The sequence below is a fragment of the Alexandromys fortis genome, unplaced genomic scaffold, assembly GCF_014885135.2.
Source record: "Alexandromys fortis isolate MF-2015 unplaced genomic scaffold, M_Fortis_MF-2015_v1.1 scaffold_22, whole genome shotgun sequence".
NCBI lineage: Eukaryota > Metazoa > Chordata > Mammalia > Rodentia > Cricetidae > Alexandromys > Alexandromys fortis.
The window spans coordinates 7413891-7435189 of NW_026067900.1; the positions used below are offsets into that span (position 1 = coordinate 7413891).

At 42.1% G+C, this 21299-nt stretch overlaps 1 protein-coding gene across 2 annotated transcripts in view; it reads right to left on the reverse strand.

Moving 5' to 3' along the window:
* Window positions 1-21299, reverse strand: part of Unc13c (unc-13 homolog C) — a 427364-nt gene that overhangs the window by 160763 nt on the left and 245302 nt on the right. For both annotated transcript variants that reach the window (XM_050125822.1, XM_050125813.1), the window contains one exon: window positions 1715-1848. In XM_050125822.1, the coding sequence (XP_049981779.1) occupies window positions 1715-1848 (134 nt within the window). The remainder of the gene's footprint in view (window positions 1-1714; window positions 1849-21299) is intronic.

Here is a 21299-nt window from a genome sequence, read left to right on the forward strand (position 1 = left end):
TATATGTATATATATATATATAGAGAGAGAGAGAGAGAGAGAGAGAGAGAGTAGGTGGAGTCAGAGGGATGCCATGTAGCTGCTGAAGGAGGACACCAGAACTTTACCAGTAGGCCACAACCTCATGGTGATACATAGATTAATAGAAATAGGTTAATTTAAGATGTAAGAGCTAGCTAGGGATATGCCCAAGTCATTGGCTAAACAGTGTTGTACTTAGTGTAGTTTTTGTGTGATTATTTGGGCCTGGGCAGCTGGGAAACACATGTGCAGTCTCTGTCTACACTGCACCCTGCAGACTACAACACCCATCCTCCAGGCAAGATGTGCCACATGGTGCAACAGTGGCAAGGCTCTCCTGATTGGATTTGAGGCCTGCTCCCACAAAGGGGATTTCGTGCCTGGTATTACAGACATGGTTATTACCTAGGGGAGAGCCTACTGTTATTTTTCTACATGGTCATGTTGCCAAATGCCTTCTAAATGTTTGTGTTTATATCCACAGGCTTGTGCTGTCCCCAACCTTGGTCAGAAAAGTTTCTTGCTGAAGGGGTGTGGTTAGTGTAGAGTTGCATTACTTCAAGTGCTGAGAATGCCACTGTAAGAGCTTAGCTGGAGATGAACCTCTATACCAATCACAAGCCCCAAGGCTAAGGGATCACGGAAGAGAAGCCAGAAGGGTGGTAAGAGCCAGAGGATGTGAAGAGACACCTTGAAACACCATCTGTTGACATGCCATGACTGTGGCACACAAGAATTCACAGCAACAATGACTATCTGCATAGGCCTGCATGTGATCAAGGCTGTTAAAAATTCCAGCATGGAGTAGAGAAGAGTTACCAAGACTCCATCACTAGCTGAGGAACCATTGCAGTTGATAGCTGATTGGACAGAGTCAGTCAGTTTTTTTTTTTTTTTTGAATATGTGCACTATGGTTGCCTCAAGCCCTAGGGGATGAGGCCACATTTCTAATTGGATATAGTGGGCTAAAAAAATTAAGTGAACAGGGGCCATGGAGAGATGACTCAGCAGTTAAGAGCAATTGCTGCTCTTTCAGTAAAACTGGGTTTAGTTCCCAGCACCCACATGGTACCTTCCAACCATCTATTAACTCCGGTTCCAGGGGATCTGATGCCCTCCCCTGGCCTCCATGAGCACTGTAGGCACATGGTGAGCATACACACATGCAGGCAAAACTCATACAGAGACGATAAAACTAAATCACTATTTAAAAGTAAAATTTATAATGAGTGGGTAGTTAAGAGGCAAAAAGGTGGAACTGGAACACTTCATTTTTCTTGTACTTGCAATTATAATTAATTGATACCTAACATAAATTATGATTCAGGCTTGCTGGGCAGCAAATACAATAAAGTAATCAACCCAGTTTTCCACAGTAAGTCTGGATATTAGTGCCATTGTTAAGAAGGTACAAAAAAGAGGACACAGGAAAGCTTTCGCCTTAAACAAAAGTCAAATCCTGGGTGAATATTTGACTCCACAACCAAACAACTATATTCCTTGGAGTTTATATAAAAAGTTTTATTAGCACCAAATTGATATTTACTGATAAAAGTAAAGAAAATAATTTGGATGGTTTAATTAAAAAAAAAAAACTTTGCCGTCATTGGAATATAGGTAGCACATAAATCCAGGTAATGCATTTTCAATGTTAGAACGAAGTCTGCCAACTCGTGCATGCAGTGTACTTACTGGTTGAGAACAGGGGTGTAGGCAGTTTTATCTTCATCAATAATGGTGACCATCAGTGTAATCAGCTGTGGCCAGAAGTCCAGGTTCTTGGTGGTCGGTCCCTGGTCCTCCCGAGGGACATCCTGCTTCTTACTCTGTTCACAAGGGAAGCAACAGGCAAAAGAGAAGTTAAGGGAGGATGCAGTTGCATGTACTGTCCTGTCCAGAGATTAGAGGAGCAATTCTGAAAACATGTGTAGATCAGGGGGAGATTAAGCCATTGAGTTCAGATTTCCTTTCTTCACGGAGTAGGAGGAAGTCAGCAGCTAGCCTCTTCATTCTAGTCTCACATCTGTTTAGGGCCTAGCTGCCAGCAGCCTTTCATTTGGCCACTCCTCTCTCCGAATGCTGCAAGCCTACAACCTTAGGAATTGTTCTGGAGACTATCCCTTTAACGTGGCTTTTTCCACAGATAGAGATCCAAGCTTATGTGTATAAAGGTGTGTAGGTAGGTAGGGGTGTGTGTGTGTGTGTGTGTGTGTGTGTGTGTGTGTGTGTGTGTGTATGCGCGCATGCACGTGTGGGTATTTTTCAAGCCTAAGTATGTTGTCCTAAGTCATGGTGGGACAGGTTAAGAAACTCAAAGCTGTCTGGCTATAAACCACCATGGAAAGCTTCTCCAATTAGCACCTGCCACATGCTTCGTCTATGACCCTGGTCCTGACCACAACTTTATCTGACAAGCTTCATTTTCATAAATCCATCTTTTTCTTCTTTTACTTAAACCATCTTTAATTTCTTCACAGTTCTACACACTGTCTGAATTCTTTAAGGATCACCTCTAGAAGGCAGATTGTGACCTGGGATGATCTGAACTCACTTTAAGATTAGGGAGTACAATAGTGATGATAATCCCCCCCCCCCCCCCCCCCGAGATAGGGTTTCTCTGTGTAGCTTTGAAGCCTGTCCTGGAACTGTAGACCAGGCTGGCCTTGAACTCAAAAAGATCTGCCTGCCTTTGCCTTCTGAGTTCTGGAATAAAAGACATACACTACCACTGCCTGACCAATACTGAATGTTTTATATATAAATTTCATTTTCAATATACAAAATTCTTTCCAACATGCAGGTAAATTTATCCTTTTTATTTTATTGAATATCCTTCTTAGAGTACTCATTTTACATTCATTTGTTAGATTTAGGCAGAAAATATAAAGGGAGACATAATTTCCACTCAAGAATACAAATAAGACACACAGCATCTATGACTACTCTTTCTAAGTCATTTTGATGTGTCCAGAATTATCTGAAACCTCAGTTTGTGGCTCAAGAAAACTGATGTAAACTGTGTATCAGATGTGACCCAGTTTGGCCTGTTCTGCGCCTAGTCATTGTGTCTTCTGTTGGGACCAGAATTTCAGGCATCCTGTGGTGATTGGCCCTGTGTGTTCATATTTTGATGTTTACCAGGACTTACAACTTCTCTGATTCAATGAGTATCCCCTTCATTACCATTTTCACTTCAGTGAAAACACAGCTGCAGAGTTTGGCAATGGGATGGAAGAGAAGATTCAGGTGAATGGCTCTGGAACCCACAAATATGGATCTTTTATGTTAAGACAACGCGGATGTGTCTCCAAATAAAACATCCAGAATTTGTGTGCTTCTATGTGTGCATGTGAAGGAATGGTGACTGACATGGCCCTCATTCAAGACAGGGAAGCAATCATGGAAGGCTCTGCTAACATGTCATAGCTATGCAGAGACTGTGAAAGACCCGGACAGCAAAAGGAGTAAAGCGATATAAAAATAAGAAATAAGCTTCAATATGCAATAAAAACATCTGAAGAGAAAAATTCAAAACCAGTATTGTGTTTGTCACTTCTCCTCATGCTGAGGTGGTTAACTCCTCAAACTTCTGAGATAAAGAAATCTTAGTTTCAGCACATTGCAGGTTAAAAATAGGAACTCTGTAACTGGCTTATGAAATAGGACAGAAGTTTCAGACACTTGGGAATCTAAGATCCCCGTGAAGACCAAGGTGGGCAGTTTATTGGCTAGGAAAAAGGAGAGCATTTATCCAGGTCTACATTTAGACTGGACTGAGGGTGAGGATCTCTTGAGTGTCCTCCAATCTCCAAGGCAACCTCTGACAGTCCTGGCATCTGAGGAAACAGCCTTCTGGCTTTTCTGTTGCAGACATGCGAACTCTCCCTTTCTGCCCATTATCTCTTCTGTCTCCAAAAGCTGTGCAGGAGAGATCTTCTCAACCCATCACGTTGAAATAAAACACCTGCCACTCTTGAAGACTGGACACACAATGCCTAGACCGCATGCAACAGAATTCTGACCCATGGACAGCAGCAAACACTCTAGATGGTGAAACCACAGCTTCTGTGGCAACTGAGCCAGACTAGTCGGGGACTGAAGCGCCTCAGAGAATTTTCCCGTGTTCCCAAATCAAGACCAGAGAAAGCCATGTATGCTCTTCAAATCAGCCGCAGGACCAATCCACTTCTTCTAGTGGGTTCTCTGCCACACTTTCCCTCTACTAATGTCTTCTGTTATCAACACAGGGCTCTCCCGTGGTCACCCTGGGCGGGGTTTTCCAACTTCCCTGTTTGCCATTGAGCCTCTGCCTAAATGAAGTGATCACAGCTGATTTACTTACTATTTATAGAAAGAACTGAATTTCAAGCCCATGTTTTCATGGTTTACATGGTGTTAAACTATTTCCAAATATTAAGGGCTTATCATTTCAACATCCTAACAATATGAGATCCGAGGGCTAGCATAATATCTACGTCCTGTTCTTATCTAAAAAAACAAACAAAAGAACATAGGTACATGTTCTTTTGAAAATGTACAGCCTTTCTGGTTCCTTCTTAGCATTAACTTCAGGTCTTAGTTATACAGTTCGTAGATAAAACAATGAATACTGTATGCTAAAATTATCAGACCAATTATTCTGAGCTTCACATCATAAGGAAATCTTTCAGTAAACAAAGTTATCGGTGCCAAAGTTATTGGTGAAATCCCTGCATCTGTTCTGAGATCTTGACCACCATGGCTATTGAGTACACATCTGCAGTTTCAGAGTGATAAGCATGGCCAAGGGCTAGTTTATCTCCATTTGACATTTTTTTCTCCTAAATTTTAGAATGTTCCCGCTTAACTTCCACACTCTGTTTAACCAAAGATTCCTACGAAGTTACTAATTTGTATCGTCCATATTACCCGGGCCTTTTCATTTGCTTTTCCTACTAATGCTGAATTAATTCTGCACAGCTCTGAGGGTCATGAGAAACTGGATCAGGACTCTATGGGGAGATCCAGGAGGTTCCAGGTTCCACTCTCAGCTCGTCATAGACTCCCCACTCTGTTGCCCCAAACAGAATGACGTCAGAACGACACAACTGCATCTATGATGACATGGAAATCACTCATCTTGGCAAACTGAAAAGACTAACAATGCCTTAATTACACTTGAGCAAAATGACAAGAATTTCTTATTTTGGTTTGAGCAATGCAGCAAGATAAGGAAATACCCTGAGTGGGGGGGTCTCTATCTAGGAGCAGAAAAGCAAGGACAGGAAGGAGTTGTTGAGGTGCTTTAACCTGGTCTCAGTCTCTTGGTCAAGTACAGCAGAGAAGTATAGGGCCGGCTCTCGGTCAGCTCAAGAGACAGACTAGAATGCAGACTCTTGCATTTCAAGCGAAAGCAAGGAAACTTCCCACAGGCAATACAGAGGAGGAGGCGATGCTGAAGTTAAAGTCAATGTAGAACTTAGGGCAAACTGTGTTGTCAGTGCTGCCCAGCAGTTCTTGGCTGATCCCACAGGGCGAACGTTTCCCGTAGTGTGTTCTCTACCACACTTCGGTCCTGGAAATAGCCGCCCAGACAACATCTACTGTGACTTCTGCATCACCCTGAGATCATTTACAAAAGTTCACGGGGTCACGTAAGGTCAGAAAAGCTAGAAAATTAGACTTTATTAATTCAATGATTTGAAGAGTGTCTGTTACCACTTTTCTTTCTAAAAACTGCTGAAGATAGTAGAAGGCAGTCATATTCTATTTGCCAGCACAAAAAAAGGCAGATGAAGCTATTTCTTAAGAGAACAACTGGGCATTTTCAGAACTGTTGGTAAACAGTAACATTAGGCTTTTTCATTAGAGAATATTTTTGACCTTTTGCAATCAAACTCATGTCGGTAAGACCTTATATAGTTAATAATGCATTACTCCTGTACAGTTGGGGGAAAGATCAAATTTGATATTTGTAGGCCAATGTGCTTGTTAATTTCTACACAACGCAAGCTCAACACGGTAAATGTTTATTTTCAAAGTTCATAGCACAGCTAAAACTGCCAAAAGGTCAAATTATGTTTATGTGTGTGTATACATTTACATATATATGTATATATACATTTACATATATACATAAAAACACCAATAGCAGCAGTATGCTGTGCACCAAGAGCAAAAGCTGTTCATCCAAGTTTATCTACAATTTGAATAAAATTGTAGACATTGAACAATTGAAAGAATTGGAGAATATTCCAAGTGAAAAAGTAAAAATGAAAATCCCAGAAAACAGCAGCCATGTTACTGTCATGGCGCCCAGAATCACTTTTTTTTTCTTTAATTTTTTTCCAGAATCACTTTTTAAAAATCCTTTTCTTTCTTTTCACCTGGAGAGAAAGCAGCCTGAGGATGTTACTGAAGTTGCTCTCAGTGCTGGCTAAGAGAAGTCCCCTGTATGATCTTAAAGCCCCGTAAGCAGCGTCTCCTCTGAAAGGCAGCCCTGTTGCCTTTACTTCTTGTGCCTTTGGCACGATCAGCACCTCTTATGTAGACCACTCTCAATGTCTTCACCTTTGATCTCGCTGCTTCAAAGGTTCTTGCTGCTATTGATCTGTGATGCCACTGTCAAGGATGCTTTCCTCATCGCCTGGATTTTACTGGCACATGGGAAGTCACTTAAGCTCTGCCCATGAAGGGAGAGAGGTGGGCAGCTATGCTTAACGGAGCAGATCTGGACTCCCTTTTCTGGACTGAGCATACGCTTGAGGAGCCCTCAGCAGTCCGTGAGAAAATCTGTTTCCCTTCACCACAGCCAAACCTGTGGCTCCTTAGTCTTTTTGTATAGTTAGAGTCAACATTCTGACTCTCCCCACCTGTGTCAAAAATGCATTTTAAGGGAAGCTATGAGTCATCCCATGCAAGGAATCTTTTTTTTTAAATTGAGCTCTACATTTTCCTCTGCTCCCCTCCCTGCCTCTCTCCTCCGCTTCTACCCTCCCCCAAGGTCCCCGTGCTCCCAATTTACTCAGGAGATCTTGTCTTTTTCTACTTCCCATGTAGATTAGATCTATGTATGTCTCTCTTAGGGTCCTCATTGTTGTCTAAGTTCTCTGGGATTGTGATTTGTGGGTTGATTTTCTTTGCTATCTGTTTAAAAAAACACTTATGAGTGATTGTATGTGATAATTGTCTTTCTGTGTCTGGGTTACGTCACTCAAAATGATGTTTTCTAGCTCCATCCATTTGCCTGCAAAATTCAAGATGTTGATTTTTTTTATGCTATGTAGTACTCCGTTGTGTAAATGTATCACATTTTTCCTTTCTGTGCAAGGAACCTTAAAGAGACATCTTGAGTTATGAAACAAACCTGTATGAGGAACTGCTGTTGGCCATTGCTTCTCTAAGCCTGAAGCACCGGTGGGCTTCATCACCATCACCTGGGTGCACGCTGAGCTACAGCTCTTACAGCCCTCGTGGAGGGCCTGTTAAGTCAGAAAATACCAAAAATATTTCTAGGAACCTGGACTTACCTACACAGCACTGTTCTATAAAGTCTTTATGCTCATACGAAGAATCCACCACTAACTAGTAATTTAAGTCAGGCAAAAGAGCCCTCATTTAAAGAAAACATGTGACAATTTCTGAATGCCGGAGTCAGCCAGACATTTGCTAGATTCTGCATTCTATCCTGACAACAAAAGTCTTTGGTTTTACCTTTGTACCTGACAAGGTTCCAAATACACATAGGGCCCTGTCTATGGGAGGAAGCAGCGCATCTTGCTGACGATTTAATCATTAATTAAGAAAATGCCCTACAGCCTCACCTACGTACACAGCTGCCTGCATGTTACAATCTTTGTATAAAACTTTATTTTTCAGATGAATATACACTAAGTACAATCACGGACATTTTCAAATTGTGCACTTCTGATGACTGAGACAACAAAATGACTGAACAGGGGCTGCTGAGATGGCTTAGTGGTTAAGAGGACGGGGGCTGCTCTTGCAGAGGATCTGGGTGCAGTTCCCAGCACCTACATGGTGCTCACAAATGTCTGTTCCCGGGGATCCAATGGCCTCTTTTGGCCTCCTAGGACAATGCCTTTATGTGGTAGACATATATGTAGGCAAGGTACTCATACATACAAGATAAAAATATGTAAGGTATCAGTATTTTTTTTTAAAGAAATGTCTTAGGGTTTCTATTGCTGGGATGAAACACGATGACCAAAAGCAACTTGGGGAGCAAAGGGTTTACTTCACTTACTCTTCATCTTCAGAGGGAGTCAGGGCAGGAACTCAGACAGCACAGGAACCTGGAAGCAGCAGCTGATACAGAGGCCAAGGAGAGCATTGCTTACTGACTGGCTTGCACTCTTCAGGGCCTGCTTGCTCAGCCTGCTTTCTGATTGGACCCAGGACCATCAGCGGGGATGGTACCACTCACAATGGGCTGGGCTCCCCACTCCAATCATTAATTAAGAAAATGCTCTACAGCCTCGTCTGCACCTGGATCTATGGAGGCAGTTTTTCATTTGAGGTTCCCTCTGCTCAGCTCTCTAGCTTTTGTTAAGCTGACATGAAACTAGCCAGCACGGAGAGGAGTGATAGCTGTAAGCACAATGAATTAGAGACAAATGCATGTAGGGTCCATTTTTAGGTTCAACACGGAGATTTCCTGTACAGCACTCCCTGGAGAAAAGATGTTTCCATGTTGGGTCGTATCTAAGCGCCCGGGAGGGTGTGATGAGAACTTTCCAGACAGGGTTTCACACTTCCTATGTTATGTGGAATCTCCAGTACCCTGCGTTCCAATTGCAGGACTCATGTGGACGGAGACAGCTGACTCCTTAGGTTGTCCGCGAACTCTGCACAAGCACAGTGGCGTGTGCATACCAGCTCAAATACAACTAATTAATTAATATTTTTAAAAGTGGGGCCTTATGGAGGTGATTACATTGTTAGGGTAGAACCCTCATAAACACAATTCCTTTCTGTAAGGAAGAGGCCAAAGGGCCTTGTTTACCCTTTACTCTTTTGTCCATGTAGGGTTTGGCGTAATCTCATGATGCCAAGTTAATAGATACCAAATCTGTAGGTATGTTAATTTGGGGTGTCCCAAACAGCTAAGAAATAAACGTTGAACACTTGATAGAATGTTGATTTAAATAAATGAAGATTTAAATGGCTTCATGCTATAACCAACTAGAGATGAGAAAGGTGTTCACAAAATCTCTTCCCTTTCCTTGGGTACACAGCTACGCTACGGGGCAAAGTTACTGATGGCTTTACACACAAGCCATTCATTGGAGGATAATGCTTTCTTCTCATGAATATGGAGGACTGTGATCAAGATATGGAAAATGGTGAGACAGATCTGAGTGTAGGCCAAGTCTTAAAAAACAGGCAGCCATGTCTCCTGGAACTTCTGTTCTTACAGCCATCACACTGTGAGTTCCTTCATGGAGTTCGGAAGAGGTCACATGGAGAACGGTCAGATTCCAGCTAACAGGTGTCACTTGCCTGTCCCCTGAGATGCTATGCTAGAGAGTGGAGCTCAGTTCAGTCCAGTCACACCAGTCAACGCCACATGCAGGAGAGATGGCATTCACCATACCGTCCTTTGCAAATTATATAGATTTATGGGCTACATTTCAAAACCATTATGTTTTAAGGTGCGTTGTAATTTGATATATTAACGCACACCAAGCAGGATTCTGGAAGTATGATATAAACAATGAAATGAGTGTCGGTGAGAGGCTGCGTGGAAGTAGGCAGAAGACCAAGGGGTTTCCAGCAGGTGGGCAGAATCAGACTTGTTTGTAGGAGTAGGGACAATGTGAAATAATTGTTTTTGTTAGACAAAGTTGATACCTGTTATTTAGTGGGAGGAGGTGGACAATGCTGTCTCCTGCAGTTTGTGTGGACAGCTGAGAACAGTGTAGGTACAGAAATCCCGGGAGAGACACGGGCTTTCTCACAGCTGTGGAGAATTACAGGGAGAGCGCGGCTGAAAGGGATATGCTCCTATTTTTTTTTTCTAAGTGAATTCAGAAAAATACAAAGATGTCAGTTGACATGGCTGGGGGCGCGATAACTGTTGTTCTCTGAGGATGGGCCACTGACGGGATCCCCACATTTCAGTGCATACCCCTCAATCATGCAGAAGGGCGGCTCTTACTGCACTTAGTGCATTGTTAAAAATAATCAACATGTGGAGTCGGGAGGGTGTGTGTGTGTGTGTGTGTGTGTGAAATTGTAGGAAAAAATTGGCTTAAATATGATCATATTTTATTGGATAGATGTTTGAAATTCTCAAGAATGAAGAAAAAATTTATACAAAGAAAAGCAACATTGAAAACATTGCCTTCTTTTCATGATATAGCGGGCACACTCAGAGACTCAGAATAGCTGTGGCTGCCTGAGCGAGACCTGTACAAGATAAGGCAGAGCTGAGGGGGAAGATCTCCCGATCCCACCCCTTACAAGTGAGGTGGGGGATATAGCTTGGTGGTCTAGCATTTGTCTAATTTTCATACATCTGTAAGTTTCATTCCTAGCATTGCAAAGAATGAAAGCAAAAATTCATAATTACTTGAGATTATGTATCCTAATAAGATAGATTTTGTCAGTCTGTAATCTGCATACACTTCAAACATCATGTTCTACACAGTAAATGAATACATTTTATTACACAACATTAATTTAAAATTGGGCTAGTAAAATTTGACACATTAATGAAGGCCAGTTTATTTTTTTTATAATTATAACTCATTGACTTTTTTTTTTTCGAGACGGGGTTTCTCTGTGGCTTTGGAGCCTGTCCTGGAACTAGCTCTGTAGACCAGGCTGGTCTCGAACTCACAGAGATCCGCCTGCCTCTGCCTCCTGAGTGCTGGGATTAAAGGCGTGCACCACCACCGCCCAGCTCATTGACTTTTTTATAAAAAATTTAGTTTCCTTATGTCAGTGGGAAACTCTCATATCGTACTGAAAATCTGAGGGGAACCTTTCTGAAGGTCAGAACCCCAGAAATCTATAAATAACAGGAGTACCTGCTTGAAACCTATAAACAAAAACCTGACAAAATGTCAGGTTAGAAATCAGAATGATTCACTGGAAGGCACTACATCCTGGGTTCCTCGGAAGTGGACCAAAGCTGCATGGAGGTGTTGCAATTCAACATGAGTTAGCCTGATTCTGTTGGCATGCTCTGTCACATCAGGACACAATGGCAGGTTGCTGATGTCTGATGTTTTAGGCTTGAAAAGGCTTTAAAGATTCTGGGTCCTATTTTTCTCTATACCTAATAAGTCTGCATTATTATTATGTGGCACTTCTTGATACAATATAGTGAATGAAATCACTCAAGGTAATCAGAGTTTCCAAAGATGAAGCCATGTAGTCACGACCATTACCAGAGCTTTCCTGAACGGTTTCTCTGTGTTGCAGAGAAACACTGACTGGTGCCAGTCAATGCGTTGGGGAACGGTCACTGCTGACATGCTGAGTGTCTGAGTAGATGCAACATGTCACCAATGTCACTGCGTTCCCCAGTTTGAGTATAGATGGAAGTGATTAATAAACACGCTGAAAATATTAAATGCTATAAATACCAAGGGATAGCTCTATACGGTGGCATGGGCAAACTCAGCTAATGGCATCATGAATGAGCGGTGAACTCATGGAAAGTTCTACCCAGTGTTTTCCCTACCCTGAGAAGCAGAAGAGGAGGAAGCAGTCAATACTAACTGAAGATTCCTGGTTAACTGAAGATTTCAGTGTACCAATGCTCATATCCTTAAAAATCAGGAAAGACTTACAACGGGAACCAACTGGGCCCTCACACCATGGTGGCTCTCTCCTTTGTCTCACACTCAGCAAACCCCAGACCCTCTTTGGACACATGAACTCGCTGTCACTTTTCTTTGCTGTTTTCCCAACTCATAGTTAAAATAATAAATTTGGAAAATTATGAAAAAACTAAAAACAGGAAAGAGAAACTAACCACTTTTTCAACTGGCTGATGTACCTGTAAGTGGACAGGGGGTTGTGTTTCCTCACCCCATGTCTGTAATAGCCAATGACATCCACCTAGAACTCCATTCCAGATCTAGAAATTAACTGGGAAAATACAAAATTTGTGATGCAGGGTTCCTTCTAAAATTTTAGTGTATTTTAAAAGTGTGTCTACGATGTGATGTTGTGTATACATGTGTGTGGGTTTGCATCCAGGCATGGTGCCACTGGGTACCCATAGAGACCAGAAGAGAGCATCAGATGCCCCGGAACTGGTGTTACACTCGGTTGTGAGTGCTGGGAATGGAACTCAAATCTCTGTAATCATAAAACACAGTCTTAAGCTCCAAGCCATCTCTCCGGCCCCTCTGGTGCTCTTTCAGTTAGTTACACTTCTTCTTATCAGTGGTGGAATCATTACTTAGGAGTTTACTTGTGGAATAGTGATCCAGAGGACCAGTCAGTCACCAATACAGTTTGGAAATGTGGACCTCATGCTGGGTTGTGGTACAGAGGCATAAGAGGAGGAGTCAGCAAGAAAAGGTGATACTTGGCTGAATATAAAATTTCCAAATTAACCTTACCCCAAGTAATGGCAGCTAGACCCTACAGTGTCCAAATGAAATTGTAAAAAGATGCCAAATCATTCAACAGGTTCCACTCAATTAACAGAACCTTAACAACAACAAAAACAACAACAATAACATCTGTGCCAATCTACTTATAGATGTAAGAACACATGCATGTTCAAGTTTACTTGTGGTGGTGAGTGGAGAGAACCCATTCTTTCACTTCTGCTGGAGTTCTGGAGGGTCTTTTCATGTACACATGAGCTAATCCCTTCTTAGAATAGAAGTGATTCTATTATTTCCCCTAATTAAGAGTCACAAACAGTTTCATCATTGCTTAAGAGAATAATGCCATGCTAATGAGCTCATTCTCTCTTATGAGATGGATTCTGCAGCTTAATAATGATAGAGAGGATAATCCTAAAGTTAACATTTACTGAGCATCAGTTCTGTCTCAGACTGAAACAAGAGCCCTCACACTCATTACAGCCCCTCCCTAAAGGGGTGCATTTAATTGTTTATCTGGGCCTATTCTGCAAAACAAGGGGAAACTCTCCTGTGCTGAATGGAACTTCTGCATATCCTATAAATACTGAGAACTGAGCAGGCACGCTACCCACAGTTAGGAAGAAGATGAATGTGGGTTAGATGCTGTGTGATAATGCTCTTGTATACTGTAAAGATTTGTCACTCATATTGGTTTATTAAAATGCTGGCCAATAGCTGGGCAGAAAGTGTAGGCGGGGAAACCAGACTAAGAGAATTCTGGGTAGAGGCAAGGCAGAGAGTTAGTCACAAGCCAGATGCAGAGGAAGCAAGATAAGAATGCCTCACTGAGAAAAGGTCCCAAGCCACATGGCTAAATATAGACAAGAATTATGGGCTAATTTAAGCTCTAAGAGCTAGTTAAGAATAAGCCTAAACTAATAGGCCAAACAACTTGTAACTAATACAAGTCTCTGTGTGTTTCTTTGGGACTGAGTGGATGTGGTACCAAGTGGGACAGAAACTTCTGTTTACAGTTAGATGTTAGCATCATTATATTGAGAGAGGAGGAATAAGCGTAAGTATGGAAAAGTTAAACAAGGTGTTTAGGTCCCAGTGTTTTAGGTCCAATGTTTAAATGCAGAGCAGTCAGGAGAACTGAACATAGAAAGTGCTAGAAGTCCCTTCACAGAGGAGGGGACATTTTATCTGGTTACAGAAAGATAATTGGATTCTTTGTTGTTGTTGTTTGTTTGTTTGGTTGGTTGATTGGCTGTTTTTTTTTTTTTTTTTGAGACAGGATTTCTCTGTGTAACAACGGTCCTAACTGTCCTGAAACTAGCTCTTGTAGACCAGGCTGGCCTTGAACTCAAAGAGGTCTGCCTGCCTCTGTCTCCTGAGTGCTGGAATTAAAGGTGTGCGCCACCACCGCCCAGCTGACAAGTGGATTCTTAAGACATTATTTAAGAGAAAAGAAAACAATTCAACTTCCACAATAGCAAAGTGGGCTCTCCATCAGACCTTGGAATAATCCATTCAATAGATAATATTGTACTTGAAAAGTCAGTCATGGTGCACCAGTGTGACCCATGCCTCAATACAAAATGAATTCCTAATAGTAAGAAATCATGGGTTAATATTACCCAAAAGCAAGGCCAGGATCAGGGTGAGCAAAGCAAACTTCCTTGACTATAGAGCTAAGGCTTGGCTATGTGCTCAGAAAGCAATGAGAGTTTTAGCCTGGTAGATTGTGGTCCTGCCATCCCAGTTGAGGTATAGTTTTTATTTTGCACACGATAAATATCATCTGCTGTTCTGAGCTCCAGAGCGTCTCCAGAGCTGTTTTCCAATGCAGTGCCACCAACTACTAGTCAAATGTGGCTATTCACATTAAACAGGATTGTAGAGATAGCCATTCTTTCATTTTTCCTAGTACCGACTCGAGGGCTCACTAGCTGCAGTTGGCTAATGGCCATGGTATTGGGCAGGGCAGGAGTACGTTGTCTCCAGCATCATTCCCGATTCTACTACGTGGACCTGACTTGACTCAGTGCACGCTGTAAAGCTAGTAGGACTAGTTCCCGAAGGGACTCCAAGATGAAGGCAATGGTGAGAACATCCTTGGTAAGGATGGCATTTGTTGAGTCATTTGCATGTTTACTTTAGAAGCTGAGCTGTCAAAGGTTTAATCTTCGTGTATTGCATCTCATGCTTACTGAGCAGACACCATGGGCAAGGCGCTGCATGAGCAACGGGAGGAAAGAGACTTTCAAAGACAAAGTAGATTTAAATGCTTGCTCTAAACAAACATCTGTTATGTAACAGGTGAGGTGAGGTGTCCCTTAAAACACATAATAACATGAGCAAAGTAACAGTAATTTAAAGTACAAAAATAGCATCGTGAAGAAGAACAAAATACCAAACAGAGTTGGGGAAATTGCTCACTGTTGCATCCCTCAGGTGATTGTTCTGGAAAGGAGGTATGCTGAGCTTGGGGATAGGCAAGGCTGAGAAATTTCAGCATTGCAGTGGAAGAACTTCCTGGTTGGCTCAGGCTATGAAGTGTGTGAGGCTCGGCTTAGCTGGCTATCTGGTTCTTTCTGTTCTGGCAGGTTCTGAGAAGCAATTTTAATATAAATGGACCTGAATACACAAACAGTAACGCCATTAACAGGTTCCCTTGTACATCATTCAACGTTGTAAATTGCAGGGTCATGTTTCCCCTCTGAGGTTTGTTGATAGGCAGAGATTTCCCTATGTAAGATACAGTTGGGAGAGCCAAGAATCCAGCATCCAGCTGGGTCTCATGGAGTAATGTTCTGCTCTGTTCCAACAGGACACCAGAGCCTTACACCCACTGGATGGTTGGGTGTATTTTAAGCACCCACACAAGAGACATCTAAATGTATTTTCAAAACTGAGCAGACGTTTCTCAGGTAAACAAGAAAGATGTCTTCTATGAATTTGCTGTCAGGATATATGGGAATACTCAGGCCTGTTTCTATAACAAAACATCCAGTGCTTAGACGGTATTGAGTAGAAAGGCTGGCAGGAAGCTTCCCCTTCTCTCCCCATGTCAGATTCCTTTCTTCTAACCAACCCTGATTAGCTCAATTATAACCAATATCCCGAATCAAACACTTAGGAAGTTATTTAATAGATACCATTCCATCATTTAACTGACCCTATATCAAATATGCCTCTCAACAAAAACCACAGTTAGGCCCACTGAGATGGACTCCACAGGTGCATTCTGCTCAACATTTGTTGTGAAACCCGACAGCTTTAATTCAGTTCCAGGGACCCGCAGGATGGAAGGAGAGAGTCGATTCCCACAGGTTGTTCTCTGAGTTTCACGTGTGCACTGTGGTGTGTACACACCTCCACCTCCCACAGGTAAATAAATAAATTAAAGGAATACTACGCTTAATTCAAAGTACACGGTATAGGGTGTATGTGCAAGTCTGCGCGTCAGTGTGTGTCTCTTGTGACATAAATAAAAAAAAATGCTTTTGGATAAAGATGCCTTTTCTTCCTGGGGATTTGACGTGGGGCTAGCTGACTAAATCTCAGGCAAAATACAAAGCAGGATTAAAATCCAGCCCAGTAAAGCCACGAGGGAAATCTCGAGGAGGCGGATGTCAGCACGCTAAGCTGCTGGCCTCTTAGTGACGTTCTGCGGTGGCATGGGAGAGAATCCGCTGTCCGTGGGGTGGAAAGGAAGCATGGTAATGGTACATGCAGCCCCGGCAGCTGACTCCGGGCAGCAGCGTATTTACAAGCCAGACGCTTTTAAAATCAAATCAAAGTCCCTTTGTATCTGGGAGAGAGGTGCTTAATCTTAAAGGGAGTCATTGATAAAACAGGGACTGGAATAACCTACACGGGTGATACTGAAAACTGTCTGCATTGGAACAATGATAATCACAAAGTCCCGAGCTCAGGAAAACCACTCAATCCCAGACAATTGCGTCCTTTCCAAACCCCGGGACAGTCTGCCCGTGATGAGGAAGAGTGCTTCAAGCACCAAGTCCCCAGGAAAACCACAGTGTCACCGAGGAATTCTCAGGAAGATTACCACCGTCTTCCCAAAATGTGTTATTTACAGGGTAGAGATTTTCCGGGGATTGGCCAATGGCAAGTCTATGTAGGGAGTTTACCAAATGAAGACTAACTAGAAGTCTCGGACGCTTCTGCCACAAAGTCCATCTCTCTTAGGAGGGGTCACAGCTGATGTGGAAAATCCCAAGCTAACATGGTCATTAATCTATCCCAGATTTCTGTGGAGTGCACAGGATATCTTACAAATATAAGACAAATAAATGTGGATAAACAAAAAGGGAAATTTCAAAGTGGTGGTAATGGACTAATAGGTATCTGCTTATATCCAAACCCACTGGGATGCCTGTGGTGTGTGTGTGTGTGTGTGTGTGTGTGTGTGTTTGTGAGAGAGAGAGAGAGAGATGTTTCTATATGTGTGCTTATAAATTTCTGTATTTCAACCATACCTTAAAAGGGTAATCCTAGATTTTATTTAATTTATTTATTTTTGTGGAGACACGGTTTCTCTGTGTCGCCCTGAATGTTCTGGAACTCACTCTGTAAAATATACTGGCTTCAAACATACAGAGATCTGCCTGCCTCTGCTTCCTGAGTGCTGGAATTAAAGGTGTGGGCCACCACTGCTGACTAGTCTCATATTTTAGATAGATACATAAAATCTCATATGCATATAAGTTATCAAGTGTGGAGCCATCTAGGGGGACAAAGGGAGTGGGTAAGGTGAGGGAAGGACGGGGCATAGGGACCATGCCCAATGTACAGTACAGACTTGTATGTAAGTTAAACAAATAATTCTTGCAGCTGGAAAAATGGCTCAGGGATTAAGAGGATGTGAAGACCTAAGTTCAGTTCCCAGCACTCACATCAGGCCACTCATAACTGCCTGTTAACTCCAGCTCCTGGGGCTCTGACACCCCCTTCTGGCCTCTACAGGTACTGTATGCAAATATACACACATACACATGTGCATAAATTATATTATATAATATATAAATTATATATATATAATATATATATTTATGTTAAATATATATAATATATATTAAAGTCACTGAAAAAGGGAAGTCTCTCCCAACACAGTCACGTGTTGTAGCAGAGAAACATTCTTCCCCCTAGGTACCATGGAACAGAAGACACTTCTAAGTGAGCAAGAACTATGAAGAGGAAGCCTGTTCTAACGTGAAGGACCTCAGTGTGGAATCTACATTCAACGTAGTCAGAGACTGGACAAAGGAGAAGGCATCCCGCCATATGGCCATGTTCTACACCTCTGCAGATCTGAGATAGACTGTGAGCTCCCTGGAAAGGATCTTTTCTGGAGAGTAAAGGTGAGTGAAATCCAAAAAGCTGGTAACTGGAGTCCTTGCGATCAGATTTGTGCTACTTCCCTGGGTACAACGTGGGTCACGGAGGAGTGCGCACAGCGGTGACAACCCACTGTATTGGTGTTCATTGGTACTAGCTCTAGCACACTACAGCTAGGCTCATTCATGGTTTCCTCTGCCATGGACCTCACTACCCATCAGCGAGAATCTACCACTAGCTAAGTGTGCTCTTAGCATTTTCTAGACATCAATTCCATTGACAAGGTCTGTTGAGCGACTTACTGAGAGCACACAGGAAGTATAATCAGGTGCGTATCTCCTTCCTGGTGGATGGACATGAAATAGATACAGGGCCATCTTTTCCACCGAAGTTTGAAGTGTTTGCTTTCGATTCATATGGGCTTGGTCCCGTGTGAAGTATTATTAAACTGAAATCTCATTGTCCCTCACTGAAAGCATGAACTGCTATCAGCTCAATTAAATTACAAAAACCCCTGACACTTGATACTGAATTGAATTTGAAATTGTATAGAATGTCACTAAACCCCACAGGCCCCCTATGTTCAAGAAAAAAAAAGACACTGAATTGCTAGATTCCAGGGCCAGAGGGCTCTCAGTACAATTACTTAAAAATAAATATGACTTATATATTAAAAATTGGACCATTTTCATGGAATTCAATTTTTCTTTTCATTTTAGGTAATTTTTTTCTAGCGAATGCCTGGGTAACCACCTGACTCGCTCATGCCTGTTACATCACTAACAGATAATGTGCCATTTCTGCAGTCTTTCACAACACAAATATGCGGTTTATTTTCTTCTACTGGATCCCATTTCTTCTTTCTATTTTTCTATTCTTATTTCTATCTTACCAGTTAAGTAAAAGGCTCTTTTTTTCTCACTGATAACAAAGGTCCAGATAGCATTTCTAATAAGGATTAAGAGATATAGTATAGTATCTATGCCAAATGGACAAAATTTCAGCCTAAATGTAAAAACATTAATTTTAACTTGCCTCAACACAAATATATGATTCTTTTTGGATTTTTAAACATCCTCAAAATAGCTTATTTTCACCATCCATTCTATAAACACCCACAGTTGCCTAGGATCCCCAGACTGGAAACCTCTGTCGCAGAGTTGAGATGTTTCTCTTCTGCATACATTAGCATGCCCCAACACACACCGCAGGGCTCTGACATAGTTTTCTAGATGAACGATTTGAGGAAGAACAAATAATCTAAATGGGGTTCTAGTAGGGCCTGCAATGGAGAAAGATCGCCCTAATAGCCTGTGAGCTGCGCTCCATGCTCCCAATCTTGCCCCTCCAATTAAGCCCTCCCACAATCAACTCTGTCCTTATAAATGTGAATCTGGTTACGCGAAGCTCCCATTTGAAATTCCTAGAGGCTCCACCGTTCTTTCAGGACAAATCCGAACTACTTAACTCGGCTTCCTACACATCTGCTTCGCTTCTTGGACTGATGTGTCCAGGGAAGGGACCCCATGCTGCCGTCCTCACAGAAGTCACTGCTCTGTAACTTGTGCCAAATAAATTGCGACACCTTCATTCTAGCTGGGACTCATGGGTCATCTCAGCTTTGAGATGGGTAACAGCTGCCCAGATGTGCTTTCTGGGTGCACCAGACCCTCTCATAAGTCAGAGATGGTGCAGAGATGCGAACTTATTCTTTCTAACACTCTGTCTGGACCTTAGCCATCAGCCATTCACAATATATCCTTCTTAAGTAATTACACTTTGTATGTCCTCTGGGAAAGCAGAGGAAGCCTTCTGACATAGCATTTGACTCTCTGGGCTCCCATGCATCTCATCTCTCCCCTCCCAGGACACTTTCCATCTGTTGTTATAACTGCCCCCTTTACTTCTCCGAGTCCCAGAGTAGATCCACAACCCTGCAGGGCTTGTTGAGTGGATTGGTGGGCCCTCCCTCCCTTCAAAACCTCCTGCTTCAGAAGCTTCTGGGTGGGGCTGGAGCTTTGCGAGCTGCTGATGCAGTGTGGCCCTGACTCCATTTTGCAAACAATGCAATAGGAGACGAACCTGGAAGGTGAGTGAGTTAATTGCTCTGGCCCAGAGTGTCTAGTCTAATGCTCACAGGGAACAGTAAGAACCCAGGGACGAGCTGCACGAATAGGTACATTTGTGGGGCACATGCAGATGGTGGGGATGTAGGTGCACATTTAGAACCCTAGCTTAATTTTGACTAATGTATTTCCTTGTACATCAGCATCTATCCCAGTACCTTGCGTTCCCTTGGTCAAATGTCATGATTTGAGTGATCTACAAGAAGAGTCTAGAATGCTGATTGAATATAAAATAAATCCTCTTAATGATTTTTTTCTTTTCTTTTTTTTTTTTTTTTTTTTTTTTTTACTTTGAAAATAAGGCATCTTGGGAGCCACTACCATTGCCACAGCCAAGACTGCACAGTTTTGGGGAAAAGTCAATACAGGGATAGCAATATTCTCTTGGAAAAGAAAACACGATTCCTGTAAGAAGTGCAGTTCTAAGAGTGAGGGGGCTGTTCAGGGGCAAGGGCAGTCCCTGAAGAATCGCTTGCACAGATTTCTGCTGCTTTCCTCAGTGAATAGCTTCTCAAATGATTTTCTTCTAGAAATTTTACACTTGCCAATTAGTTCATTTTTCTGAGGTTTTGTTTTTCCCTGACAAATGAGTTAAGTGAGAACTTCTAATTTCTGCCTTACAATTTAAAATTTATCAGTGTACAAAAGGATAGAATTTTATACTTCCAAGAGAAATAGCTGACTATTTCCCTTTTAAGAAGGATTTCAAGGGTGAGTTCAGAACTGAGAAGGCCACTTTGTTCCTAATGCTGAGCCTTACTTACAACTGTTTTCAAGTTTAATATTTCATGAAGCCAATTTACAGAAAGGCCCTCAGGATGGTGGAGGAAAACAAGAAAATCTTTCCCCTGTTCTCTAGGCTGTGTTTTAGGATGAATGGAAGGCAAGGCAGAAATGTTATTTGTTGATTTAATTCTCTTTTATAATTCATGCTTTTGTTTCCAAACTTTCGATGAAGCATTATGTTAAGGGGATGTTTTCACCACACTCCATACCAGAATAACTTCCGGGTGAGTCAGACGTTTAAGCGTTAAGAAGGTCTACATGCATACATTACAGACAAAAAAAAATGTGACCAGGTTTTAAAAAGTAATCTTACAATTGGGAGGACAGTGCTCATCGTGACATAATGTCTAAACAAATTATATGTTGATACGGTTGATGGTACAAATGATAAAATACCCTAATAAACATAATTTAAAGAAATTCTAATTATAGTTTATATCAGAACAA